Consider the following 23418-nt stretch of genomic DNA (forward strand, 5'->3'; position numbering starts at 1 on the left):
CTGGAATCATGACCTGAGCATGCCGCTTAACCAACTGAGCCACCCAGTTACCCCTGCTTTACGTTTTTTAATGGAGTATGGAAAATGATACATTGAGCTCCCTTAATGTTGCCATTCCACAGGCGCCTGGGTGGCTCAGTCACTTAGGTATCTGCCTTGGCTCAGGTTGTGATCCTGGGGTCCTGGGATCGAGCCCCACATTGGGCTCCCTGCTCAGCGGGTAGCATGCTTCTCCCTCTCTGTCTGTTGCTCCCTGTTTGTGCTGTCAAATAAATAAATCAAATCTTTAAAAAAAAAAAAATGTTGCCATTCCACTTTTAAGGACCAGAAAAAGGACAATGCATTTTGCCACCCACAATCAGTCCACTGGAGTTTGGACACCGGTGGAAAGTAATAAAGGCAGACCTTGAACTGGGACCAGTTTCTACAGTGTTACAAGAATAGTCAATTACCCTGGTAGAGTGGAGTGCATACCAGCTCAGATTAAAAAATAAATTCAAAGGCAAAAGCAGGTCACAGGCCAAAGTATAGTTTGTGAAAGAAAACTGAATGGCTTCAGGTCCTTTTAACCAAAACACAGAAACTTTAATTGGGTCAGAATAACACCTGTCAAGGACCTGGGCAGTACACTCCTCTTTATAGCACCAACTCCTTCTGAGGGGGAATTTCACAAGCCATCTGGTTAAGTGCTCTGGTTATACAAAGACTGGCTATAGTGATGTCCCAAGCACGGTCATATCAGCTTCAGTGTGCGGCCATGCTCAGATCTCTGGCTTAGTGCCACTTTAACCACCACTCTCATAACCCAGGTCTCTCACAGTCGGCAGGTAACTCTCCCCTCCCCACCCCCACCAAGCCCTGGAAAACACCCGGAGTGCCTTTTTACAGCTCCTCCTTTTCGGCCCCCTTCTTCTGGAAAGCAGTCAAGATGTTTAAGCTCTTCTGGAGCTCTTCCTTCTTCCCATCACTCATCTTGTTCTTCTCAATCAGCTTGGTGATCCGGGTCATTTCTGACGCTGGGAAGTCCTCACCTTGGTCTAAGACCTTCCCCATGATCTTCAGGTACTGCTCAGCCCACTTCTTCTCAGTCTCCTTCACATTTGCAAGGTTGTCCTGCCCCTGCTTCAAGAGGGCCCGGCGGGCCTCCACACCTGAGGCCCTGATGAACTCCCCAGCAAGGGCGTCATAAGTAGGCAGGCAACCAGGCATACCTAGGTAGACTCCTTGCCCCTTTAGCCAGCGCTGGATGGCTCCAACCTTAACAGCCCCACTATACAGGACTGGGTTCTCAAAGTCCCCGTCCCGAAAGAGGTAGAAGACTGGGTAGTTCTCTTTGTCCAGCTTGTATTTCTCACTCAGCTCCATATTCAGCTTATCGCCATAATCTGTGAACAGAAATCAGGTATGAGGAGCAAGACCACGAGGAATGCAGGGCAGGAGATGGCTGTGAGGGCTATCTGAGCTGACAGCAAGGATTCTGGTTGTGTAGACATCCCTCTTCTGCTGCTTCCCAGACGTGCGGCATTAGTCAGGTCATTTAACCTCTCTGAACTTCACTTTCATCATCTGAAAAATGGGTACTCTTCTGAATGTTTATTCTAGTCCACTATGTGCCAGGTTCTGTTCTGAGTGCTACAGATCTAGTTATGATTAAGAGTTTACAACTTCTCTGACCTCAAGGAGCTTATATTCTTTTAAGGGTAAGAAGAGAGATGGTAAACAAACATACATGATCAGTACCAAAAAGATAAAAATAAAATGGGAGTGATGTGACAGTAGGTAAGAAGGCCTACTCTGGGCGGTCATGGAAGGCCTTTCTGCGGAGATGACATGAGCTGAAGGACTGGAAGTTTCAAGGAGCCAGACATGTGATAATCTGGGAAGAATGTCTCAGGTAGGAAGGACTGAAAGAGCCAAAGCTCTGAGGCAGGAATAAGCTGGGGGGATTGAAGGCTTGCAAGGGCCGTTCTGGCTGGAGCTTAGTGAGCGAGAGCAACATGTGATAGGTAACAGGCAGCGTCTCTACCACATGTGAGGTGTTTAGGAGGACCCCGTGAGGAGAAAAGTGCACTTAACCTGGAGAGTTCAGGGCAATATGTGGCATTTGCTATGTACTTCCTAACAAGCAGTAGCAGTTGCAAGGACTAATGTTGTGACAGCAGGTTTCTTATACCGGGCCAAAAAGAAAGGGCCAAGGCCGCCTATTACAGGATAGTAGTATAGGAAGTGGGGGTTCCAATCCTCATTCTGCCACTTCAGACTGTACGGTCTTGAGCAAGGTACTCTCGGCATGAAGCACAGGGGTCACAGTACTTTCTTCCTAGAGTTGTCACAAGGATAAGATACATGGATAACACTTGGCACAGTGGCCTGGCACACGGTACATGTTTGATAATGTCAGCTGCTACTCTTCTTTTTCTAAAAATTCCCAAGGGAGTGGATTTGCGGCTGAGTCAGAACTGACTGACTGCCCTGGAAAAGTGCGGGAACTATCACTGCCCAGGATCAGACTCTCAAGCTAGCCAAGGAACCGGGGCATCCCTGCTGGAAGGAAGCGGAGAGAGGGAAGAACCCACTGGACTTGAGAATAAATACTAAGGTGGCGTTCTGGATGGGCCGCTTAGTTCCTTGAGCTTCAGTTTTCCTCAAGTATAAACATGGAGAACATGTGCCTCACATTTTAGGCAGCGTTCAAGGGAAGATGTAAAGTGCACTGTCAACCACCACATGTTGGCAACTATTATTATTAGAGTGGTCATTGTGGTTGAGAATGGTCCTTGATTTAGTGGCAGCTCTGACAGATTTGAGTTAAAGCCACAATCCAATCGTTTTCGTAAAAAAACAGCTGAAAAGAAGCTGGAGAAGTGACTATGGAGACCCTAGGAACCATAATACCTCCTCCTCTGACTATAGTCCCCTGCAAGGAGAGCTCCAGATTCTCACAGTAAGTTTCACGTCAGTGTGGGGTGGAGGGTAAAGGATGGGGGATCCCTTTCCCTTGCACCTGCAAGGATGAACTGAGGTTCTGTGGTATCAGATCTGCTCAAGCTAAGCCTGTCACCAGTTCCCCAAGGCCATGACTTCATTTACACTCCCGCGTGGCTTAGACAGAACGGTGTTGGGTATCCCACCTACAAGGAGGGAAATGATTCCTAGCTTCCTCCCCTTCTGCCCTCCAGTCGGGTTGGACTTGTCCATACCTGAGATCCCCACCTCTGCCACCAAAAGATCATCGCTGGAGGCCGAGTTTTCAGCCAGACGCTTGAACTCATCCTGTTTCTCACCGTAGGGGTACTGGGTGTCGAACTTCACCAAGACGAACTTGCTTTTGGGAATGACCTGAGGGCATAGAGAGCTGAGCAAGTCCAGGATTCCAGGGACCTTTGGGGCTAATTCCCTTTCGCAAGGGACCCCTGTTTAAGAAACAGAGTGGAAACCATGCCTGCAAGGGTGATAAGTGCTGACACACTAATACTCATTCGTTGACCCACTGAATCATTTAACATTTTATTGATGTTGGGTACCCCATTAGGTACTGGTTCATAGTAATCAAAGACATTTACAACCCTGCTTAGAATAAACAAAGCTGCAGACGTATTAAGGCCTTCCCTTCCAGTGACCTTTTCAGTAAGATTCAGGGAACCCTTAGAAAACACTACATTGGCCCCATGGCATGCCCATCATCCCAGAGGGCCTTTCTCAGTAAACAGTGAACCAGAAATCTGACAAAAACCAACCAACCAACCAACCATTTGTAAAAAGGTTGGCACCCATGGAGGTGTTTTGGCTAGGGAGCCGAGAGGCTCAACTCTGCAGTTTCAGGGTTCACAAAAAGTTGCTGAGAGGCAGGCTTATTAGGACAATGTCCCCTCCCTGACCACAGTTCCCTTTGTCTAGGTCTCCAGGTCCTAAACTGTCAGGGTCAAGACCTTTATTTCAATTGTGGTAAAATTCTCATCACACAACATTTACCATTTTAACGTGTACAATACAGTGAAATTTAGTCCATTAATAATACTGTGCAATGATCATTAATACCGATTCCATAACATTTTCATACCCTGAAAAGAAATCACATATCCATACACATTTTAAGCAGTCACTTCCCATTCTTCCTTCCCTCTCCAGCCCCTGATAACCCCTTATCTGCTTTTTGTCTCTATGATGTCTACTCTGATGGAATCCTACAATACGCAGCCTTTGGTACCTGGCTTCTTTCACTCAGGATCACGCTTTCAAGATTCACCCATGCTGTAGCATGTCTCAGTACTTCATTCCTTTTTGTAGGCAAATAATATTCCACTATATGGATATGCCACATTTTATTTATTTATTCATCAGGTGATGGGACATTTGGGCTGATCCCACCTTTTGGCTATTTGTAAATAGCACTGTTACAAACATTTGCCTACAAATGTTTGTTTGCACCCGTTTTCATTTCTTTGGGGTATATACCTAGGAGTGGAAATGCTGGGTTGTATAGTAATTCTATGATTAAGTTTTAAAGGAATTCCCAAGATCTTTGTTTTGATGGTTTCTCCCAATGCATAGCTTTAGTCTAACAACTGCCCTCTCCTCCTCCTATAACTTTTTTTTTTTAAAGATTTTATTTACTTATTTGACAGACAGAGATCACAAGTAGGTAGAGAAGCAGGCAGAGAGAGAGAAAGGGAAGCAGGCTCCCTGCTGAGCAGAGAACCCGATGTGGGGCTCGATCCCAGGACCCTGGGATCATGACCCGAGCCAAAGGCAGAGGCTTTAACCCCCTGAGCCACCCAGGCACCCCAACGTTTTGCTTTTCTAATCAAAGTGATCACTTCTTGCCCATTTTTCATCATAGGCAAACACTATCATAATTAAGTCAAGCTGACATCATTCCAGTTGTTAGTCTTTGTTGCTCACTGTGCGTTGATGTCTATTTGGTTTTAGCTTTTAAAAAATATTTAACACTGCCTAGAGACACAAGGAAAGGAGGAGAAGCTATCAGGACAGGCAATTTTTTTTTTTTTTTAAAGATTTTATTTATTCATTTGACAGAGATCACGGGTAGGCAGAGGCAGGCAGAGAGAGAGGGGGAAGTAGGCTCCCTGCTGAGCAGAGCCCGACGCTGGGCTCGATCCCAGGACCCTGAGATCATGACCTGAGCTGAAGACAGAGCCACCCACTGAGCCACCCAGGCGCCCCAGGACAGGCAATCTTTTAAGTGATCACTGGCCCCCAAAATCTGAGCTCTGGCGGCCTAAAAGCAGGTAAGACTTTTTTTTTTAAGATTTTATTTATTTGGGTGTCTGGGTGACTCAGTTAAGCATCTGCCTTCAGTTCAGGTCATGATCTGAGCTGGGATTGAGCCCCACATCAGGAACCTACTCAGCAGGGAGCCTGCTTTTCCCTCTCCCGCTCCCCCATTTGTGCTTTTTATCTAATTTATCTCTAAAATAAAGTTTTATTTATTTGAGAAAGAGAGAGGGAGAGCACAAGTGGGGGGGGCAGCAAGGGAGAAGCAGGCTCCCCGCTGAGCAGAGAGCCCAATGTGGGGCTGGATCCCAGGACCTCAGGATCGTGACCTGAGCCGAAGGCAGAGGCTTAACTGACTGAGTCACCCAGGTGCCCCCCAGGTAAGACTTAAAATATAAACCAGATCACATCCCTCTGGCCTAGCTGTCCTTTTTCAGTTCCACAAACTCATTTCCACCTAGGGCCTTTTCATTTGCTGTCTCTGTTGGCTGGAATACACTTTCCCCAGCTCCTTCCATGGATGTCTATCGTTCAAAGCTAGTTTGAATGTTCCCCCACCCACAATGGAGAGGCCTCCTCCACTCATACCATCCTGGCACTCCTTTATTTCGCCCTCCATCACATTACCCTGCTGTGCTTTCTTCACAGCAATAATCACTCACTAAAATTCTTACCTGCATATTTGTTGTCTGTCCTCTCCACTAGAACGTACACTATGAGTACAAGGACCTGGTCTGACTTGTTGTCTGCTCTATCCCTATTGCCCAAGAGTGCCTGGCATGTAGCAGATGCTCTGAAAATACTTGGAAGACGAACACAACTAGGGTAGGCTATGGTAGCAGATGCTACATATGTCTGGGGGAAAATATTTTAAAAGTACAACACAGGAACCCTATCTTCAAAGAGCCTACATTTGTATTATGGAATAATTAATAATTATATGGTGGTCTAACCCTGAAACAGAACTGAGAGGCCTCCATCTTTTATTCTGCCATTTTAGGCCATCAGCAGAATGGTTTTGAATGGCACACATCTGCACAGTGGACTTTTTCCTTTTCATTAATTAGCCTGTACCTCTTAATTGCTTTAGAAATATGTTTCCTTTCTTTATCCTTAAGGAATCGACTCCACCATATCCTATATTTAGGTAACTTGCTTTCTCAAGATGAAGATGATTTCATCAGTCATTCATCCATTGGATAAAAAGGTACCTATCAAGAGCTAGACACCACTCTACATGAACACAGCAGTAAAAAAAGCAGGCAGGGTCTCTTATTTCTAGTGATGCTTTGTGAAGGGCAAGAAACAAAAGAAGACACTGGAAATTGCTGAAAGACAAAAGCACAGAACAAGGACCCTGGATGTATTACCAGGTAGCTCTCCTTCTGTTCAGTTGGTGATGGAAGAAGATCTAGAAAGGGACTGGAGAAGATATCTGTTCATTCATTCAATATATTATTATTGAGTATCTTCTATGTAACAGGTAACCTGCTAGGTCGTGCAGATGATCACAAAATAGACAAGGCAGTTCTTCATATTCTAGTGTGGGAGATGATAAAATAGACAAGGGGGGAAAAAATCAGTGATAAGTGCTCCACAGAAAGACCCAACTAATGTGACTAGCTCTTTTGACAGGGGGAAAAGGAAGTCAAGGAAGGATTCTGAGAAGGTAAGTAATATTTAACCTAAGCCTGAATGATAAGAAGCAACCAGCCTTTCAAAGATTGGGCAAAGAATGTTCTAGTCAGAAGGAACTGCCAGTGCAAAGGGCCCATGTCAGCGAGATGAGCTAGGAATATTCAAAGGACGGAAGACATGTATGGCTGGAGCTGAAGGAATGAAAGGGGGAATGGTCAGGAGAGGAAAGGTTGAGCAGTAAGACCTGCAAGAAGGTTACTGTAATGACAGACAAGACCAGGGCGATACCAATAAAAACAGAGAGGCACCAACAGTGCAAAATTTCCCTCTAAGTCATGCTTGGTCTGTGATGTTACCCCATTCCCCCCTTTTGGGGCTGGGGTGTCATTTTCCCAATAAAGACCCCAAAAGCATAGGGTGCTGTGGGGTATGCCTGACAACCAACCAGCCGTACCTACACTTTTAAATATTTGAATAAACCACAGAGGCCAAATCCAGGACAAGGAAACCTTTTGAGAATAGAGAGTTCAACCGCTTGAGACAGATTTAGAATTCCACTTTTTGGTTTCACTTCCCAGCAATGGGTTCAAATTAAGAAAATAAAACGAATGGGTTCTCTCTCAATGCTTAGTTTGCCCATCTCGTAGGCGAAGTTGAAAGCTGCCAGTGGGTGAAGACAGGTGCCAGAGGAGGGAGCTGGGACTGCATTCAGCCTTCAACATTTCCAACGTCCACTTACCCAGGGGAATCCTTCCACGTCTTGACCCGAGTTTATTCATTTTGTTCCCAGGCCCAAGATATTCCCTACAGAGTTCCCTTATTCTTAACGGTTGCACTTTTCAGGAAGACACAGATCTCTGGACATTGTTTGCGTATTGCAAAGCAGGGTGCACTCCCTGCTCCCTCCAAGGGAGGAGGGGCGCAGAAACGCCAGTTAATAAGCGGGGTTTCCAACCACCTCCCTCACTACCGCCCCACCACAGCCGGGAACACTTGGCGTCCGCCTCGCACCGCCCTCCAGGCCTCCCACTTGGGACTCGAGGATTGGATCTTGCCCGGCACCGCCTTCTCCCCACTGGGTGCAGGGAAGGGGCAGCAAGTTCCCTGGATTGCATCTCTGCTGCTCTTTTACCAAAGAGGAAGTACAAATACTGCAAAGACAAGGGTGCGCGGGGACCCTGGCCTGTGTGTGCCCCATGGTCGCAGGATGGTCCCGACCCAGAGTCCACCGGCCCTTCAGGATGGTTGGAAGCCCTGGGATCGTCGCTACAAACCACCTTCTGCCAGCCCTGCCTCCTTCCCCACGGGTGTGCACCCCTGGGCGCTCAGGCAGCACCTGCGCGCGATTCCCCCACCCCCGTTACCTTGTAGAAAGTGACTGTATCCAGGGGAAGGGCGCCCTTGGTGTGCAGGCCGCTGCCGCCATGCGGAGCGGAGAGGAGCAGAAGAAACAGAAGGGGAAACAGTGGGGAGAGAGAAGCGGCGCGAGGAATGCCGGCAGCCATAACGCCGGAATCTGGCAGTAGGAGCTAGGAAGGCTGTAGTGGAGAAAACGCCGAGTCGTGGGTCACGTGACTTGCAAGGCAGGCTCTGCTGCGCGCACGTGTACACCCTGGGAGGCTCGCGCCGTCCTAAGATGAGAGGGAGGGGCCACGTGAGGGGCGGGGAAATGGGGCTGCCGCGCGCACGCGCGCGCTGGCTCGCTCGACAAAGCTCGCGCAGGCCTAGGGTGTGAGGGCGGGGCCGCGGGTGGCGGGCGGTGGAAAGAGGCTGCTGCGCACGCGCACTCGGCAAGGCTCGCAGTCTTCCTGCCCTTTTCCCGTCCTCCCCTGCGCGAGGAGCGGCTCGAAGCGCGTGCCTGGCGTCTTGCAGCAATTAGGTCGCTCTTTCTACTCCTCTTCGAAGATGACGAGGCTGGCCACCATTTCTTCCTGCTTTTGGCCCGCCTGGCAGACCATTGAGACCCGCTACTGCTTTAGGTTAGTCTGTCAGTCAGTCTGTGCTACCGTCGTCGCGAGGTCGTTCATACTTCCCCAGCTCCCTCAGGACCCGAGTAGGTCACGCAGAGGCAGCTGTTCGTCAGCGTGGCGGTCAGGGCCACCCCGAACCTTGCCCAGTGCCTGCTGTGTGGTGAGTGCCTCAGTGGCGAGACGCCGGGCTTCTGTAAGAGCCTGCTTCACTGAAAGCGGAGTATCCGCCCAGCTACGCCCTAGGCTCCTGAAGGTCTTAAAAAAAAACCTTAAAAACCTTAAAAAAAATCCTCATAATTCTATTCCCTAGATATTTGTTCAGGGCGTGGTTTACCCCAGATCCTGATTTTGCCTGCAGGAATACGGAATAGCTCTGTGGAGACAGAGCTCTGGACGGAAGGACCTGTGTTCGGGAGGAGGTGATAAGACCATCACAGTGTTGTGAGAACATCAGTGGAAATTCAGTTAGCCCTGCTTAGGGGTGTCAAGGAAAGTTAAAGACAGGAAATGACTTTTAAACTGGATCGTGAAGGAGAAGGAGGCATTTACAAGCCAAACACCAAAGGATATTTCTAAAAAGGGAAAAACATGGTGAATCTGGCAAAGTAAACCGGGGTACACTGCAAAGGGTCTCATCAAGCTGAAGGGTTTGGAGCCACCACAGGTATTAACCAGGACAGTGAGTTGAATTTGCTTTCACTTAGGAGTGAAGGGAGTGGGGGAAAAAAAAAAAAAAAAAAACAACAGAAAATGTGAAGGGAGTGGATGGAAGAAGGAAGGCGGGGAGACTAGTTAAGGATCAATTGTAGTAGTCTAGGTAAGAGAGGTTAAGGTCCTGCAGTAGCCCACAATGAGGGGGAAGGGTCGAATGAGAAATTTTGTAGGGTAGAAGTCACAAAATTTTATGAACAAATGGCATTATGAGGGTCTTAGCATTATATTAACCACTGTATATGTTAATAAATGGTTGTATAAAATAGTCATCAAAGATCATAGGATCCAGTTATGGGCAACCAGTTTATATAGAATTTTTTTTTAATATTTTATTTATTTGAAAGAGAGAAATCACAACTAGGCAGAGAGGCAGGCAGAGAGAGAGGAGGAAGCAGGCTCCCTGCTGAGCAGAGAGCCCGATGCGGGGCTCGATCCCAGGACCCTGGAATCATGACCTGAGCTGAAGGCAGAGGCTTTAATCCACTGAGCCACCCAGGCGCCCCTATATAGAATTTTTGAAAGAAAGAGTCACTATGTGTGTGTGTGTTTGGGGGGGGGGTGTGTTGGAAAAATTTGAGTTTCCTTTAATAAGCTATTAAATAAAATGAGCTACATAGACAAATGATAGATGGTGGGGGGAAAATTATGAGCTAAAGTGGTTAAAGAAGCCTTCATGTAGGAAGTAGAAATGGAGTTAACCCTTGGAAGAAAGAACATTTTAGGTGGAGAAAAATGAAAAGGGAGCAGAAGTGGGAATGAGCATGATGGTTTAGGGAGACCAGCCTGGCTGGAAAGAGTTCTCAAAACGCTAGTTAGATAGTTTTAAGTCCAAGCAACATAAAGTCTTGAAAGAAATCAAAGAATTTCCTGTTCTGTCGTGTACTCAATGAGGAGCTGTTAAGAGTTCTTAGACCCAGGGGCACCTGGGTGGCTCAGTGGGTTAAGCCGCTTCCTTCGGCTCAGGTCACTGTCCCAGGGTCCTGGGATCGAGCCCCACATCAGGCTCTTTGTTCAGCAGGGAGCCTGCTTCCCCCTCTGCCTCTCTGCCTACTTGTGATCTCTGTCAAAGAAAAAAAAAGAGCTTTTAGAACCCTTTATAAGATGTTTAAACTGTTTTTAAATTATCACTTAAGAACTTGTAAATGCTGGGGTCCCTGGGTGGCTCAGCGGGTTAAAGCTTCTGCCTTCGGCTCTGGTCATGATCTCGGTCCTGGGGTCGAGCCCCACATCGGGCTCTCTGCTCTGCAGAGAGCCTGCTTCCTCCTCTCTCTGCCTGCTTCTCTGCCTACTTGTGATCTCTCTCTGTCAAATAAATAAAAAAAATCTTAAAAAAAAAAAAAAGAACTTGTAAATGCTTTGGGTATACCTAATTAGCATAATCAATCAGGAATGACTTTCTAGTTACAGTTTTTTGTTTGTTTTTAAGATTTTATTTATTTATTTGACAGGCAGAGATCACAAGTAGGCAGAGAGGCAGGCGAGAGAGAGGGGGAAGCAGGCTCCCTGCTGAGCAGAGAGCCCATGTGGGGCTCGATCCCAGAACCCTGAGATCATGACCTGAGCCGAAGGCAGAGGCTTACCCCACTGAACCACCCAGGCACCCCTCTAGTTATAGTTTTGAAGTAGGTTTTGAAAATAGTGAAGGAAGAGGATTGGTTGGAGAGGGAAGAGAAATATTGGTACTTTTGCTATGAATGGAAACAATTCAATGTGGTACAATAATTGTCTCAATGCTTCCTTTTAGTAGTGCCTGGGTCCCAGTCATTTGCTTTATAGTATGATTAGATTCTTAGCTTCAGGACCCTGACAACAATGTACACAAATAAGCCAGGTATAATTCTCCGTATTTAGGAAGTTGTGCATTCCCATAGTTGACACCGATGTGGAAAATCAAAAGGCTGGGTATTGAAGAGAGGTAGGAAGGAAGAGACAGGGCAGGTTAAGTTGATGCAAGATTGTTGAGCCCATTGGTCAATAAAGAATGCTTGAGGGATGCCTGGGTGGCTCAGTTGGTTAAGCCGCTGCCTTCGGCTTGGGTGGTGATCCCAGGGTTCTGGGATGGAGTCCCACATCGGGCTCCTTGCTCAGCGGGGAGCCTGTTCCTCTCTCTGCCTCTGCCTGCCACTCTGCATGGTTGTGTTTTCTCTCTCTCTCTCTCTCTCACAAATAAATAAATAAAATCTTTAAAAAAAAATGCTTGAAACATTTTATGGTGCAAAAAGGTGTTTTTATTATAATGCAGGGAAGGGATCTGTGGGCAGAAACAGCAGCACTGGGGTTGTGAGGAGTGACTGATTGCATACTCTCAAGTTGGGAGGAAATAGGGATAAGTGTAAGTCTCTAAGGAATTTGGAAGCAAGGTTTCCAGGAACTTGAGGGGTCATTTACTGCTGTCTAGTAAAACCTTAATCATGAGACCCTTCAGGTGTATATCAGTGGGCAGTGGGCTGTATGTTTGGAGGATGATTGCTAACATATATCTTAGGGGGTAGAGATAAAGGACGTTTCCAAAGAGATTTCCCTCTGTTAAAGTGGATTTGCAGAATTCTGGAAGCCAGGATAATGTCAAGCTAAGGTTGCTTTTTGCCACAGCAAAGCATTAACTTTGAGGCAGTTGAGTTTCTGGAGGAAGGTCACCCTGCCAGTCCCAAGTACTTGTCAATGAGTTGTAAGTTGTAAGGAAATTTAACTGTTTCTATATTTCTTTTGCCTTTGTTCTCCACATCAAAATGAGTGCATACATGACCCGATCGATGTAGGAGCTGGAGTGAGGAGGAAAAAGGTGGTGTGATCTGCTAAGGCAAATAATAAATAAATTCCATTCTTTTTCTTCTGACGACATCAAGCCAGGGTGCCCCAATCTAATTGACTTCTTTGCTCTTCCTTGTATATACTAGGCATGCTCTTGCCTCAGGGTCTTTGTATTGGCTTTCTCCCTCTAAAACTTTTCGTTAAAATATTCATATGGCTGGCTCATTCACTTCCCTGAAGTTCTTTGCTCATTTGTCAACTTCCTAAGATCTGCCCTGACCGTCCTTTAAAAAATTGCTCCTTCTGGTAGGGTGGACTTATTTCCAGGCCTTGCATATTTGATTTTTACTTCTCCTTGGCTGGAGGGCTCTGCTACGACCAAGTTATGCCGGATCCTCAGTCAGGCAAAGCAGCATCCAAATTTAGTCCCCCTTTTCATATTTATTAGGGTAGCAGGTACTGGAGCAGCACTGTATGTCTTGCCCCTGGCATTGTGCAATCTAGATGTCAGTTGGGATAGGAAGAATAACTCAGAACCCTGTAAAAGACTGGGTCCTCAGTGATCAATACAAGTTGTACTCAGTGAATGTAAATTACAACAAACTGAAGAAAGAAGATCTAGACTTCTAAATGAAATATTTTGGGCACCTAGATGGCTCAGTCTTTAAGCGTCTGCCTTCAGCTCAGGTCATGATCTGGGAGTCCTGGGATCAAGCTCTGCGTCAGGCTCCCTGCTGAGCAGGGAGTCTCAGGGAGTCTCCTTCTTTGGCTTCCCCACCACTTCTCTGCTCCTTTCCCCACTCATGTTCTCTCTCTCTCCCTCTCTTTCATTCTCAAATAAGTAAATAAAGATCTTTAAAAAAAAAGTGTTTCACTATAAAGCTGCTTAGAATGAAGGTGTCCCAGAAACCATCAGCATAATTTTTCACTTATCCAGGAAATAGTTCCCTTCTAAATGCTGAAATCATATTTTTTTTTTTTTGAAGATTATTTATTTATTTGACAGAGATCACAAGTAGATAGGCAGGCAGAGAGAGAGGGAAGCAGGCTCCCTGCTGAGCAGGGAGCCTGATGTGGGACTCGATCCCAGGACCCCGAGATCATGACCTGAGCCGAAGGCAGCGGCTTAACCCATTGAGCCACCCAGGCGCCCCTGAAATCATATTTCTGTATTGTGTTGGGGTTTACACTGATTAATAAATATCTGAAGCTTGAAAAAAAATTGTTCCTTCTTGATACTTCCTTGCTTTGTATCTCCCCTCTTTTTTCCCTCCATAGCACTTTTCAGCTTGCTAACCAACATATAATTTGCTTATTTTTCTTTTTATCTGCTCCCAGGGCGGGCTGGATTTATGTTTTTGTCTGTTTCGGTTAAGTTACTATAGCCCCCTGTCTGGCACATGGTAGGTGCTCAGTATATACTTGTTCGGTGAGTAAATAAATGAGAGAGAAATTACTCCATGGCTATCTCTCAAAATTCCATTGGCTCTTTCTACATTCCTTTCTTAAGCCTCATACTGTTCTTCAGAGATGGTCCATCCCTTGGAGCTAATTGTCTTTCCCTTGCAAATTTTTGTTGGTGTTAACACTAGTTCTTTTGAGATAGATGAACACCTAAACTGTCTAAAGAACAAAGCCGTTTTCATCTGTTAAAAATTGTTATGGAAAGATTTACCAGCGGTGTGATTTTCTTTAAGCCCCATCCTCCTCTAAGAATTCTTTGAATATTGGGGCACCTTGGTGGATCAGTCTATTAAGCATCTACCTTCAGCTCAAGGTGTGCTATTTGGGTCATGGGATGGAGATCAGATTCCTTACTCAGCGGGGAGTCTGCTTCTCCCTCTCCCTCTGCCCCGCCTCCCTGCTCATGCTTGCACATACACACTGTCTCTCTCTTTCTCTCTCAAATAAATAAAATCTTAAAAAAAGGAATGCTTTCTATATGTAAAAAATTATTCAGTGTTTCAATATTTACTGCTATTTACTGTGCATTTTTTTAAATTTTTTTTTTTTTTTTTTTTTTAAGATTTTATTTATTTATTTGACAGGCAGAGATCACAAGTAGGCAGAGAGGCAGGCAGAGAGAGAGGAGGAAGCAGGCTCCCTGAGGAGCAGAGAGCCCGATGCGGGGCTCGATCCCAGGACCCTGAGATCATGACCTGAGCCGAAGGCAGCGGCCTAATCCACTGAGCCACCCAGGCGCCCCTTACTGTGCATTTTTCAGGTACCATATACTTTTCTGAGGGTAAGGGTTACACTGGTGAACAAAATAGACATGCTCCTTACAGACCTAGTTGGGAAAACCAGCATTAAATAATCATACAAATAAAATATAATTACAAATTGTGATAATTTCTAGAAAGAAAAGTTGAAGACCTATGGAAAAATATGATGGAGGGATCAATTGGAATTTGAGTTCATGGGAAACTTCTAGAAACAAGTATATGTAAGCTGAAGAAAGACCTAAAGGATGAATAGGATTTAGCTCTCAAGGAACTTAGGCTCATGTGATGAGAAAGATATTAAATAATTATAAATAAATATGAAATTGAAAAATTGGTATATGTTAGGAAGGATTTTAGGAAACGAAAAGAGCAAGTGCAAAGGTTCTGGGGTGAGAAAGAACTTGAAATATTTGAGAACTTAAAGAATTCCACTCTGGAATTTATTCTTTAATAGCAAAGTCATTAGCATAGCAGGAGGTTATAAGTGCAGAGATTAGGGATATTTATTGCAGCATTGTTTGCAGATGAAAAAAAGAAGAAAAGAAAAAACCTAAGGACCACTCACAAGTTTCTTAGAGTAAGTGTTGGATAAATGATGTTTGTTTTTTTTTTAAATAGGCTCAATGCCCGGTGTGGGATCTGAACTCAAGACCCCAAGATCAAGAGTTGAACTCTACTGACTGAGCCAGCCAGGTGCCCCTGGAGAAATGATCTTATATAGAATATTATACAGCTATCAGAATGGGTTAGAACTATTTCCATGAAATACTAGATGAGAAAAGAAATGTATACAGAAATATGTGATCCCATTTTTAAAACCCTGTAACTAAAACATAACATAAACATAATAACCCTTATTATGTATGTATGCATTTGGATGTGGTTTTGTTGTTTTTATTTCACAAAGTAAACTTCATACGCAGCAAATAAAGAGATCATGGGAAATAGCTTCTAAAGCTGTGAATTCACCCCAAAGGAGGGTGAATGGGTGCTTTTTGTTTAGGGTTAGGATGAATAGTTAGTTTTTATTTATTTTTTTTTTTTAGTAATCTCTATACCCAACATGAGGCTCAAACTCACCAGTTGCATGCTCTTCCTACTGAGCCAGCCAGGTGCCCCAGGATGAATATTTAGATTGGAAAGTCTTGTCATTGTATGTAGAGGCGGGCATAAAATCCTATAAATACTTTGTATGTTACATAAATGAGGTGGAGTCTCCTCCTTAGGCAGAGATTTTAGTATTATAATGAAGTAAAGGTAATTGCAGGTTATTCCAGTGGTTACTCCGAGGTCCTTCAGGGGTTTAGGGCAAAAGATGTGGGCAGTCTGGGCTAGTGGGAGGTCTTGTTAGGGAAGTTGCTGTCCCCTGAGGGGTGGTTTCAGTTTTCTTTTTTACCTGTTCCTTTGTGCTTCCTTCCAGAAACCCAAAGACGGACTGTGTCCTTTGTCCCTATTTGGATATATTTTAACAAGCATAGAGAAAGATGTAGAGAAATACATTAGGCTTTTAGCATTGGTTACAGTCTAGAGGAATGAAGAGAAAGAAAATAAGACTAACAAAAGAGAATAAAATTATTATGGAATAAAGTTAAAAAAGTAGAATATAAAATACTAGCTATAGAGTTACTACAAATGGATAGAAACTGAATATGTATAGGGACAAGGACTTAAAGTAACAAAAATAAAAAGGATGTTCCGACTAGCTGATGAGATTGTAGGAAACCTTATTATAGATTTCTGTTACTTTAATAATTGTTTTTTCAATGAAGTAACATTTTTTTTTTTTTAGGTGTGGTTAGTATTTATTTTTTTTTCTCATTTTATTTATTTTTTCAGCGTAACAGTATTCATTCTTTTTGCACAACACCCAGTGCTCCATGCAAAACGTGCCCTCTCCATTACCCACCACCTGTTCCCCCAACCTCCCACCCCTGACCCTTCAAAACCCTCAGGTTGCCCCAACCTCCCACCCCTGACCCTTCAAAACCCTCAGGTTGTTTTTCAGAGTCCATAGTCTCTTATGGTTCGCTTCCCCTCCCCAATGTCCATAGCCCGCTCCCCCTCCCCCAATCCCACCTCCCCGCAGCAACCCCCAGTTTGTTTTGTGAGATTAAGAGTCATTTATGGTTTGTCTCCCTCCCAATCCCATCTTGTTTCATTTATTCTTCTCCTATCTCCAAAAATCTTAGATTTTAACATCCATGGATCAAATTGAATTCATGTTAATTTGTCTTATTTTCGTACTCTTGTAAGCCACCTGAAATACTATCTAGGTCAAAGTGGAATATAAGTAAGTAAATAAAAGTAACCTAACTCTTGCGGATCTCATCCCCCCTCAATCTTTCCTGCACACTGCCAACGTGTAATTACAATCATATAAAATAGGGATAATAATAATATTTTTCTCATAGGATTGTAAGTGGATTAAATTAATTCACACTTATTTAAATTAGTTAACACTAGTTATAAAGCATTTCCAACAGTATCTGCCATATAGTACATAATTCGCTTAAGACTACCTATTATGGTTATTATGTCATACCATTTCTTTTCTTGGAAATTTGCTTGACTATAGAAATTTATAGTGGCATTTTTGTAGCATAAAATCCAAATGCAAGAGCCTCCAAAATCTAGTTATAAATTAAAGAGTCTAAATAAAAATGATATTTATAATATCACATATAGCTATTGAGCTCTTGAAATGTGGCTACTCTGAATTGAGATGTTATAAAACACAAAATTTTGAAGTTCAGAATTACAAATGTAAAATATATCTGATTTTCTATATTGATTGCATGTTGGAAAGAAAAAATTTGGATATTTAGTTTAAGTAAAATTTACTATTAAAATTTCATCTGTTTTTGCTTTTTTAGTGTGGTCACTAGAAACTTTTATTTATTTATTTATTTATTTATTTATTTATTTTTAAGATTTTATTTATTTGAGAGAGAGGATAAGCGAGAGAGCATAGGCAGGGTGAAGTGCAGAGGGAGAAGCAGATTACCTGTTGAGCAGGGAGCCTGATACGGGACTTCATCCCAGGACTCCGGGATCATGACCTGACCACAAGGCAGATGCTTAGCTGACTGAGCCACCGAGACACCCCCACCAGAAACTTTTAGATTACATCTGTGACTTATATTTTTATTGGCTAGCACTGCTCTAGATTTTTAAAGTAAAATGTTGCTACTTTTCATCCTAATCTTTGTCCAGTTGGTGTTTTCGATGCAAGGACAGTATACTTTTATTTCCATTAACTTTTACCTTATTAAATGAAACTCATTATTCTAAAGTATTTAGGTCTTATTAGATCTTAAATCTGTCATCTACCTCCCACAACTTGAGTACATTCATTCAATAAATACTGAGTACCCATTCTAGGCACTTTTTTAGGTACTGAAGATATTGGAGTGAATCAGACAGGTAAGTTGCCTGTCCTCAAGGATGTTCCAGTCTACTAGGGGAAAGCAGACAGCAAAAACAAACATGATATTTTGGAATTTGATAAATGTTACATCTCAGAGGTAATGACGTTAAAGCTGATACTTGAAGGATGAGAAGGAGCTAGTCATGTGATTTTCTGGGGGAAGAACATTGCAGAAAGAGGAAAGCTATTATAAATGACCTGAATTGGAAACGTACTTGATACATTGGATGAAAACACAGTGGCAGACCCTAAGATAGTCTCCAATAATCCCGGCCTTTTGGTATTTACCCCCTCATGTGATCCTTTCTCCTTGGCTGTTGGCAAGATATGTGGTCAATAGAATACAGAAGTGGTGGTAGAATATCGCTAAAGCGATTTTGTTGCATAAGGTTCTGACTTCCATCTTGATCAGAAGATATCTTGCAGAAATCCATGCGGTGAAGAACTGAGTGAAGTGTTTGATCAATAATTAGGTCCTTAGATCAACAACCCTGGAAGAACTGTGTTAGACCAACAACTTTGTGAACTTGAAAGCAGAATCCTTCCCCATTTGAGCCTTCAGATGAGACTCAACCCTGGTTGATAATCTTGATTAAGCCTTGTGAGAGGCTTTGTAGCAGAGGACGCAACTAAGCTATTCTTATACTCCTGATCCACAGAAGGTGTGAGATGATGTGTGTTCTAAGTCACTAAATTTGTGGAAAGTTGTTATGCAACAGTAACACACACACATTGCTAAATGTGCCCACTATATTTTCTCTGAAGTCATCAGTGAAAGTGTTTTACAGAACTGTGCCAAGTCAGAATGCTGATTAACCCCAGTAGAAGTCATTTCTAAGTTGATGTTGATCATTTAGTTAACACTCCCTTAGGCTTATTTGTGCAAGAAATGCTGTTAATTGTGCTTCCACTTGGCCTATATTTCCTTTTTTTTTTTTTTTAAGATTTTATTTATTTATTTGAGAGAGAGAGCCAGAGTGGGGTGGAGGGAGAGGGAGAGGGAGAGGGAGAAGCAGACTTCCCGCTGAGCAGGGAACCCAGTGCAGTACTAGATCCCAGGACCCTAAGATCATGACCTGAGCCGAAGGCAGATGCTTAACCAACTGAGTGACCCAGGCACCCCCTCATTATTATTTTTTTAAGATCTTATTTATTTATTTATTTGTGAGAAAGAGAGAGAGAGAGTATGAGCAGGGGGAGGAGCAGAGGGAGAGAGAGAATCCCAAGCAGACCTGCTGAGTGCAGAGCCTGATGCACCTATGAGCCTGAGATTACAACCCAAGCCCAAACCAAGATTTGGACACTCAAATTCAGGTGCCTCTCCTTATTTTTATATCATGAAATTTCTCACCAAATGCTTTGTCAAAATAGAATATATACTATGGTAATTCTATCCAAAGAAAGAATGGGGTAGTTTGGCATGATTTTTTTATAAATCCATTCTGACTTAGTGATTACTTTTTAAAAAATTGTTTAGAAGCACACTTTTTGGATAGTTAATTTTAGAATCTTATTTGGGATCAGTACTGAGATCTTTGATCTATGGTTTGCAGATTCCACCATCTTTTTTCCTTAAAAATTTAGTTATCACCAATTTTCTACAATTTGTAGAAATTTCTATGATATTCTACAACTTCTAACAATTGTCCCATTTTTACACAAACTCTCAGATTTCATTCAGTGGTTTATTGGGTTAACCTGCAAGTTTTATCAAAGTCCTAGAGTATACTTTGTTCAGACCAGGAGTGGTGGATTCATTTAGAGCAGTCAGGTGCTCTCTTACAAACTTTATCTTCAGTTCCCTCTTAAAATGTTTGTTTTACACTTTTTATTCTAAATATTATTCTTTTCAGTAGGAAAGACCCTACTAATGTTACCCATTTATCATTACACCATGAATTTCAGCAAAGGGTCATTTCCTTATAAAATTTGCCTATTTACAGTTTATCCTTTCAAAGTGTACAATTCAATGAGTTTTAGTATATTCTTAAAGTGTGCAACCATCACTACTGTCTAATTTTAGAATATTTTTGTCACACTAAAAAGAAATCATGTGCCCATCAGTAGTCACTCCCCATTCTCTCCCAAATTACCTTCCCAGCCCTAGGCAGCTACTAATTTTCCTTATGTCGTGTATAAATTTGCTTATTTTGAACATTGATACAAATGGACTCATGCAATATGTGGTCTTTTGTGATTGGCTTCTTTCATTTAGCATAATGTTTCCAAGGTTCTTGATGGTGTAGAATGCACCAGTACTTCTTTCCTTGTATATGTGCTGCCGAAGTGAGCACAGTACTTCTTTCCTTGTAATTGTTGAATAATACTTCATTATATGGATATACTACATTTTATTTATCCATTCACCAGTTGGTGGACACTTGTGTTTCTACCTTTTTTCTTTTATGAATAACAACGTGGGGCGCCTGGTGGCTCAGTGGGTTAAAGACTCTGCCTTCGGCTCAGGTCATGATCCCAGGGTCCTGGGATTGAGCCCCGCATCGGGCTCTCTGCTCCGCAGGGAGCCTGCTTCCTCCTCTCTCTCTGCCTGCCTCTCTGCCTGGTTGTGATTTCTCTCTGCCAAGTAAATAAAATATTGAAAAATATATTTATATGAATAACAACATGATAAACATTTGTGTTCAAGTTTTTGTGTGGGCGTATGTTTAGTTTCTCTTGGGTATATACCTAGAAGTAGAACTAAGTTTATACCTAGCAGCTGAGTCATATAGGATATGTTTAATCTTTTGAGCAACTGCCAAAGTGGCTGCTGTACTTTACATTCTCACCAGCAGTATATGAGTTTCTGTTCCTCCACAGTTTCTGCAACAGTTGCTATTGTCTATCGTTTTTATTATAGCTATCCTGGTAGATATGAAAAGTTATCTCATTGTGACTTTGTATTTCCCTGCTGGCTGATGATGTTAATCATCTTTTCCTGTGTTATTAGTCATTTATTTATTTGGGGGGAGAAATTTCTATTTAAAACCTTTGCCAGGGGTGCCTGGGTGGCTCAGTGGGTTGAACAGCTGCCTTCGGCTTGGGTCATGGTCCCAGGGTCCTGGGATCAAGCCCCGCATCGGGCTCCCTGCTCAGCGGAGAGGCTGCTTCTCCCTCTCCCTCTGCCTGCTGCTCTGCCTATTTGTGCTATCTGTCTGTTAAATAAATCTCTTAAAAAAATAAAACTTTTGCCAGTTTTTAAATTGGGTTGAAATGTTTTTAAAGATTTTATTTATTTATTTGTCAGAGAGAAATAATGGGAGAGAAAACACAAGCAGGGGGAGTGGGAGAGGGAGGGGCAGGGTTTCCACTGAGTGGGGAGCCTGATGCCGGGCTCGATCCCAGATCCCTCGGATCATGACCTGAGCCAAAGGCAGACGCCCAGTGGCTGAGCCACCCAGGCGCCCCTGGATTGTATTTTTATTATTGAATTGTAGGAGGGTTTTTTAAAAAAGATTTTGTTATTTATTTATTTAGAGAGGGTGCACGTGAGTAGGGGGAGGGGCAAAGGGAGAGGGAGAGAGAATCTCAGGCAGACTCCTTGCTGAGCATGGAGCCTGTCCTGTGGTTTGATCCCATCATCCTGAGCCAAAGTCAAGAGTCAGAGGCTTAACTGACTGAGCTACCAGGTGCCCCTGTAGGAGTTCTTATATATTCTCTATATAAGTCCCTTATCAGATACATGATTTATAAATATTCTTTATATTCTGCGGCTTGTCTTCACTTTCTTGATGGTATCCTTTGAAGCAGAAAAGTTTTTAATTTTGAAGATGACGGATTTATCTGTGTTTTTCTTTTGTTGCTTATGCATTTATTGTCATATCTAAGAAGCAATTGCCTAATAAAAGAGCTACCTTGATGTTACATTCTTTTTGTTTTGTTTTTGGTAAAGATTTTATTTATCTATTTGGGAGAGCAAGAGAGAGCATGGGGTGAGGGGAGGGGTGGAAGGACAGAAAGAAGCAGGCTACCTGCTGAGCAAGGAGCCTGATGCAGGACTCCAACCCAGGACCTTAGGATCATGACCTCAGCTGAAGGCAGATGCTTGAATGACTGAGCTACCCAGGCGTCCCAGATGTTACATTAATTTTTAAAATTATCTTTCCCTCTCTTCCTATTAACTAGTTCTCCATTAGAATATTGTGTGTGTTAAGAGTGCAAACTATGAAGTCAGAATGACTGGATTTGAATATTGGTATTACCGTTGATGACTCTGTAACCATTAAAAGTGACTTCTTTAAATCTCAGTTTCTTTTTTTTTTTTTTTTTAAAGATTTTTATTTATTTGACAGAGAGAGATCACAAGTAGGCAGAGAGGCAGGCAGAGAGAGAGGAGGAAGCAGGCTCCCCACGGAGCAGAGAGCCCGATGTGGGGCTCGATCCCAGGACCCTGAGATCATGACCTGAGCCGAAAGCAGCGGCTTAACCCACTGAGCCACCCAGGCGCCCTAAATCTCAGTTTCTTCATCTGAAAAAATGTAAACATTACTGGGGTGCCTGGTTAGCTCAGTTGGTAGAACATGGGACTCTTGATCTTAGGGTTGTGACTTCAAGACCCACACTGGGTGTAGAGTCTACTAAAATTTTTTTTTCAAATGGGAATATTACTTTTTTACCTCAAAATTTTTGTTGACAATTAGAATGCTTAGCATAGAGCCTTATACATAGATTGCACTTGATAATTGGTAGATGTTATTACTAGAAATCTTATTTGAGTTAAGTATAATTTTTACTTAAAAATATTTTTTTACTAGGAAGGTGTCTTTTTTGACTTTGTATCCACATAACTTGCTCATGGTAGAAGTTTAATGAATATCTATTAATTTAATTGATACATGAAATATAGTAGCTCATTACATTAAGTGAGCTGTGATGTATTTGAGCTTACTAAGGAGCTAAGTAAAAAGAGAAGAGAAAACTAAAAGTAAGTATCGCCCACTTCATTTGGGCTTGGGTTAGCCCTTGCAGAAAAGAAAGATGGGAAGATTATGTTTTAAAAGATATTTCAGGGGCGCCTGGGTGGCTCAGTGGGTTAAAGCCCTGCCTTTGGCTCAGGATCGGAGACCGGCATCGGGCTCTCTGCTCAGCGGGGAGTCTGCTTCCTCCTCTCTCTCTGCCAGCCTCTCTGCCTACTTGAGATCTCTGTCTGTCAAATAAATAAATAAAATCTTAAAAAAAAAAAAAGGTCTGCTTAAAACTTGCCCCATTTAGAGATAAAAGCCTGTGATGGAAAAGAGAGACTGCATATTAAAGCAATCAATAAATTTTTAGTAATACCAAGAAAATCTGTGAAGAGAATGGCTGTTAATATCTCACATTTAATAGTAACATCTGAAATATTCTGTACCAAAAATTCCCACCAGAAATATATTAAATTACATGATTCATTTAATATACTTATGTTTATATATCAACTCTGTGTAAAGTTGTGCTACAGAATACAAAGACAAATAAGAGA

The 23418-nt window shown here is 43.0% G+C and overlaps 2 protein-coding genes and 1 pseudogene across 2 annotated transcripts in view; 2 read left to right on the forward strand and 1 right to left on the reverse strand.

The window, feature by feature from the left end:
- Positions 1-560: 560 nt before the first annotated feature.
- Positions 561-8504, reverse strand: LOC123954535 (endoplasmic reticulum resident protein 29). The gene is made up of 3 exons (XM_046025804.1): positions 8238-8504; positions 3201-3339; positions 561-1385 (listed from the first exon to the last, which is right to left on the reverse strand). Exons 1-3 carry the CDS (start codon positions 8376-8378, stop codon positions 883-885), a joined length of 783 nt encoding a protein of 260 aa, XP_045881760.1. The 5' UTR covers positions 8379-8504; the 3' UTR covers positions 561-882.
- A 219-nt stretch (positions 8505-8723) lies between these two features.
- LOC123953775 (transmembrane protein 116-like) overlaps positions 8724-23418 on the forward strand; it is a 54843-nt gene continuing 40148 nt past the window's right edge. Inside the window, exon 1 of the mRNA XM_046024131.1 lies at positions 8724-8852. The gene's annotated coding sequence lies outside the window, so the exon portion shown is untranslated. The remainder of the gene's footprint in view (positions 8853-23418) is intronic.
- LOC123954380 lies at positions 8779-12938 on the forward strand (annotated as a pseudogene).

The sequence above is a fragment of the Meles meles genome, chromosome 12 (genome assembly GCF_922984935.1).
Source record: "Meles meles chromosome 12, mMelMel3.1 paternal haplotype, whole genome shotgun sequence".
NCBI lineage: Eukaryota > Metazoa > Chordata > Mammalia > Carnivora > Mustelidae > Meles > Meles meles.

What these genes read in the sequence shown, in the direction of transcription:
- LOC123954535 (XM_046025804.1), bottom strand. Translation starts at nt 8,378, where the DNA reads ATGGCTGCCGGCATTCCTCGCGCCGCTTCTCTCTCCCCACTGTTTCCC. An exon ending in ATACAGTCACTTTCTACAAG is followed by an intron (nt 3,340 to 8,237) that starts GTAACGGGGGTG and finishes CTATGCCCTCAG; the next exon opens with GTCATTCCCAAAAGCAAGTT. An exon ending in GGCAGAGGTGGGGATCTCAG is followed by an intron (nt 1,386 to 3,200) that starts GTATGGACAAGT and finishes TTCTGTTCACAG; the next exon opens with ATTATGGCGATAAGCTGAAT.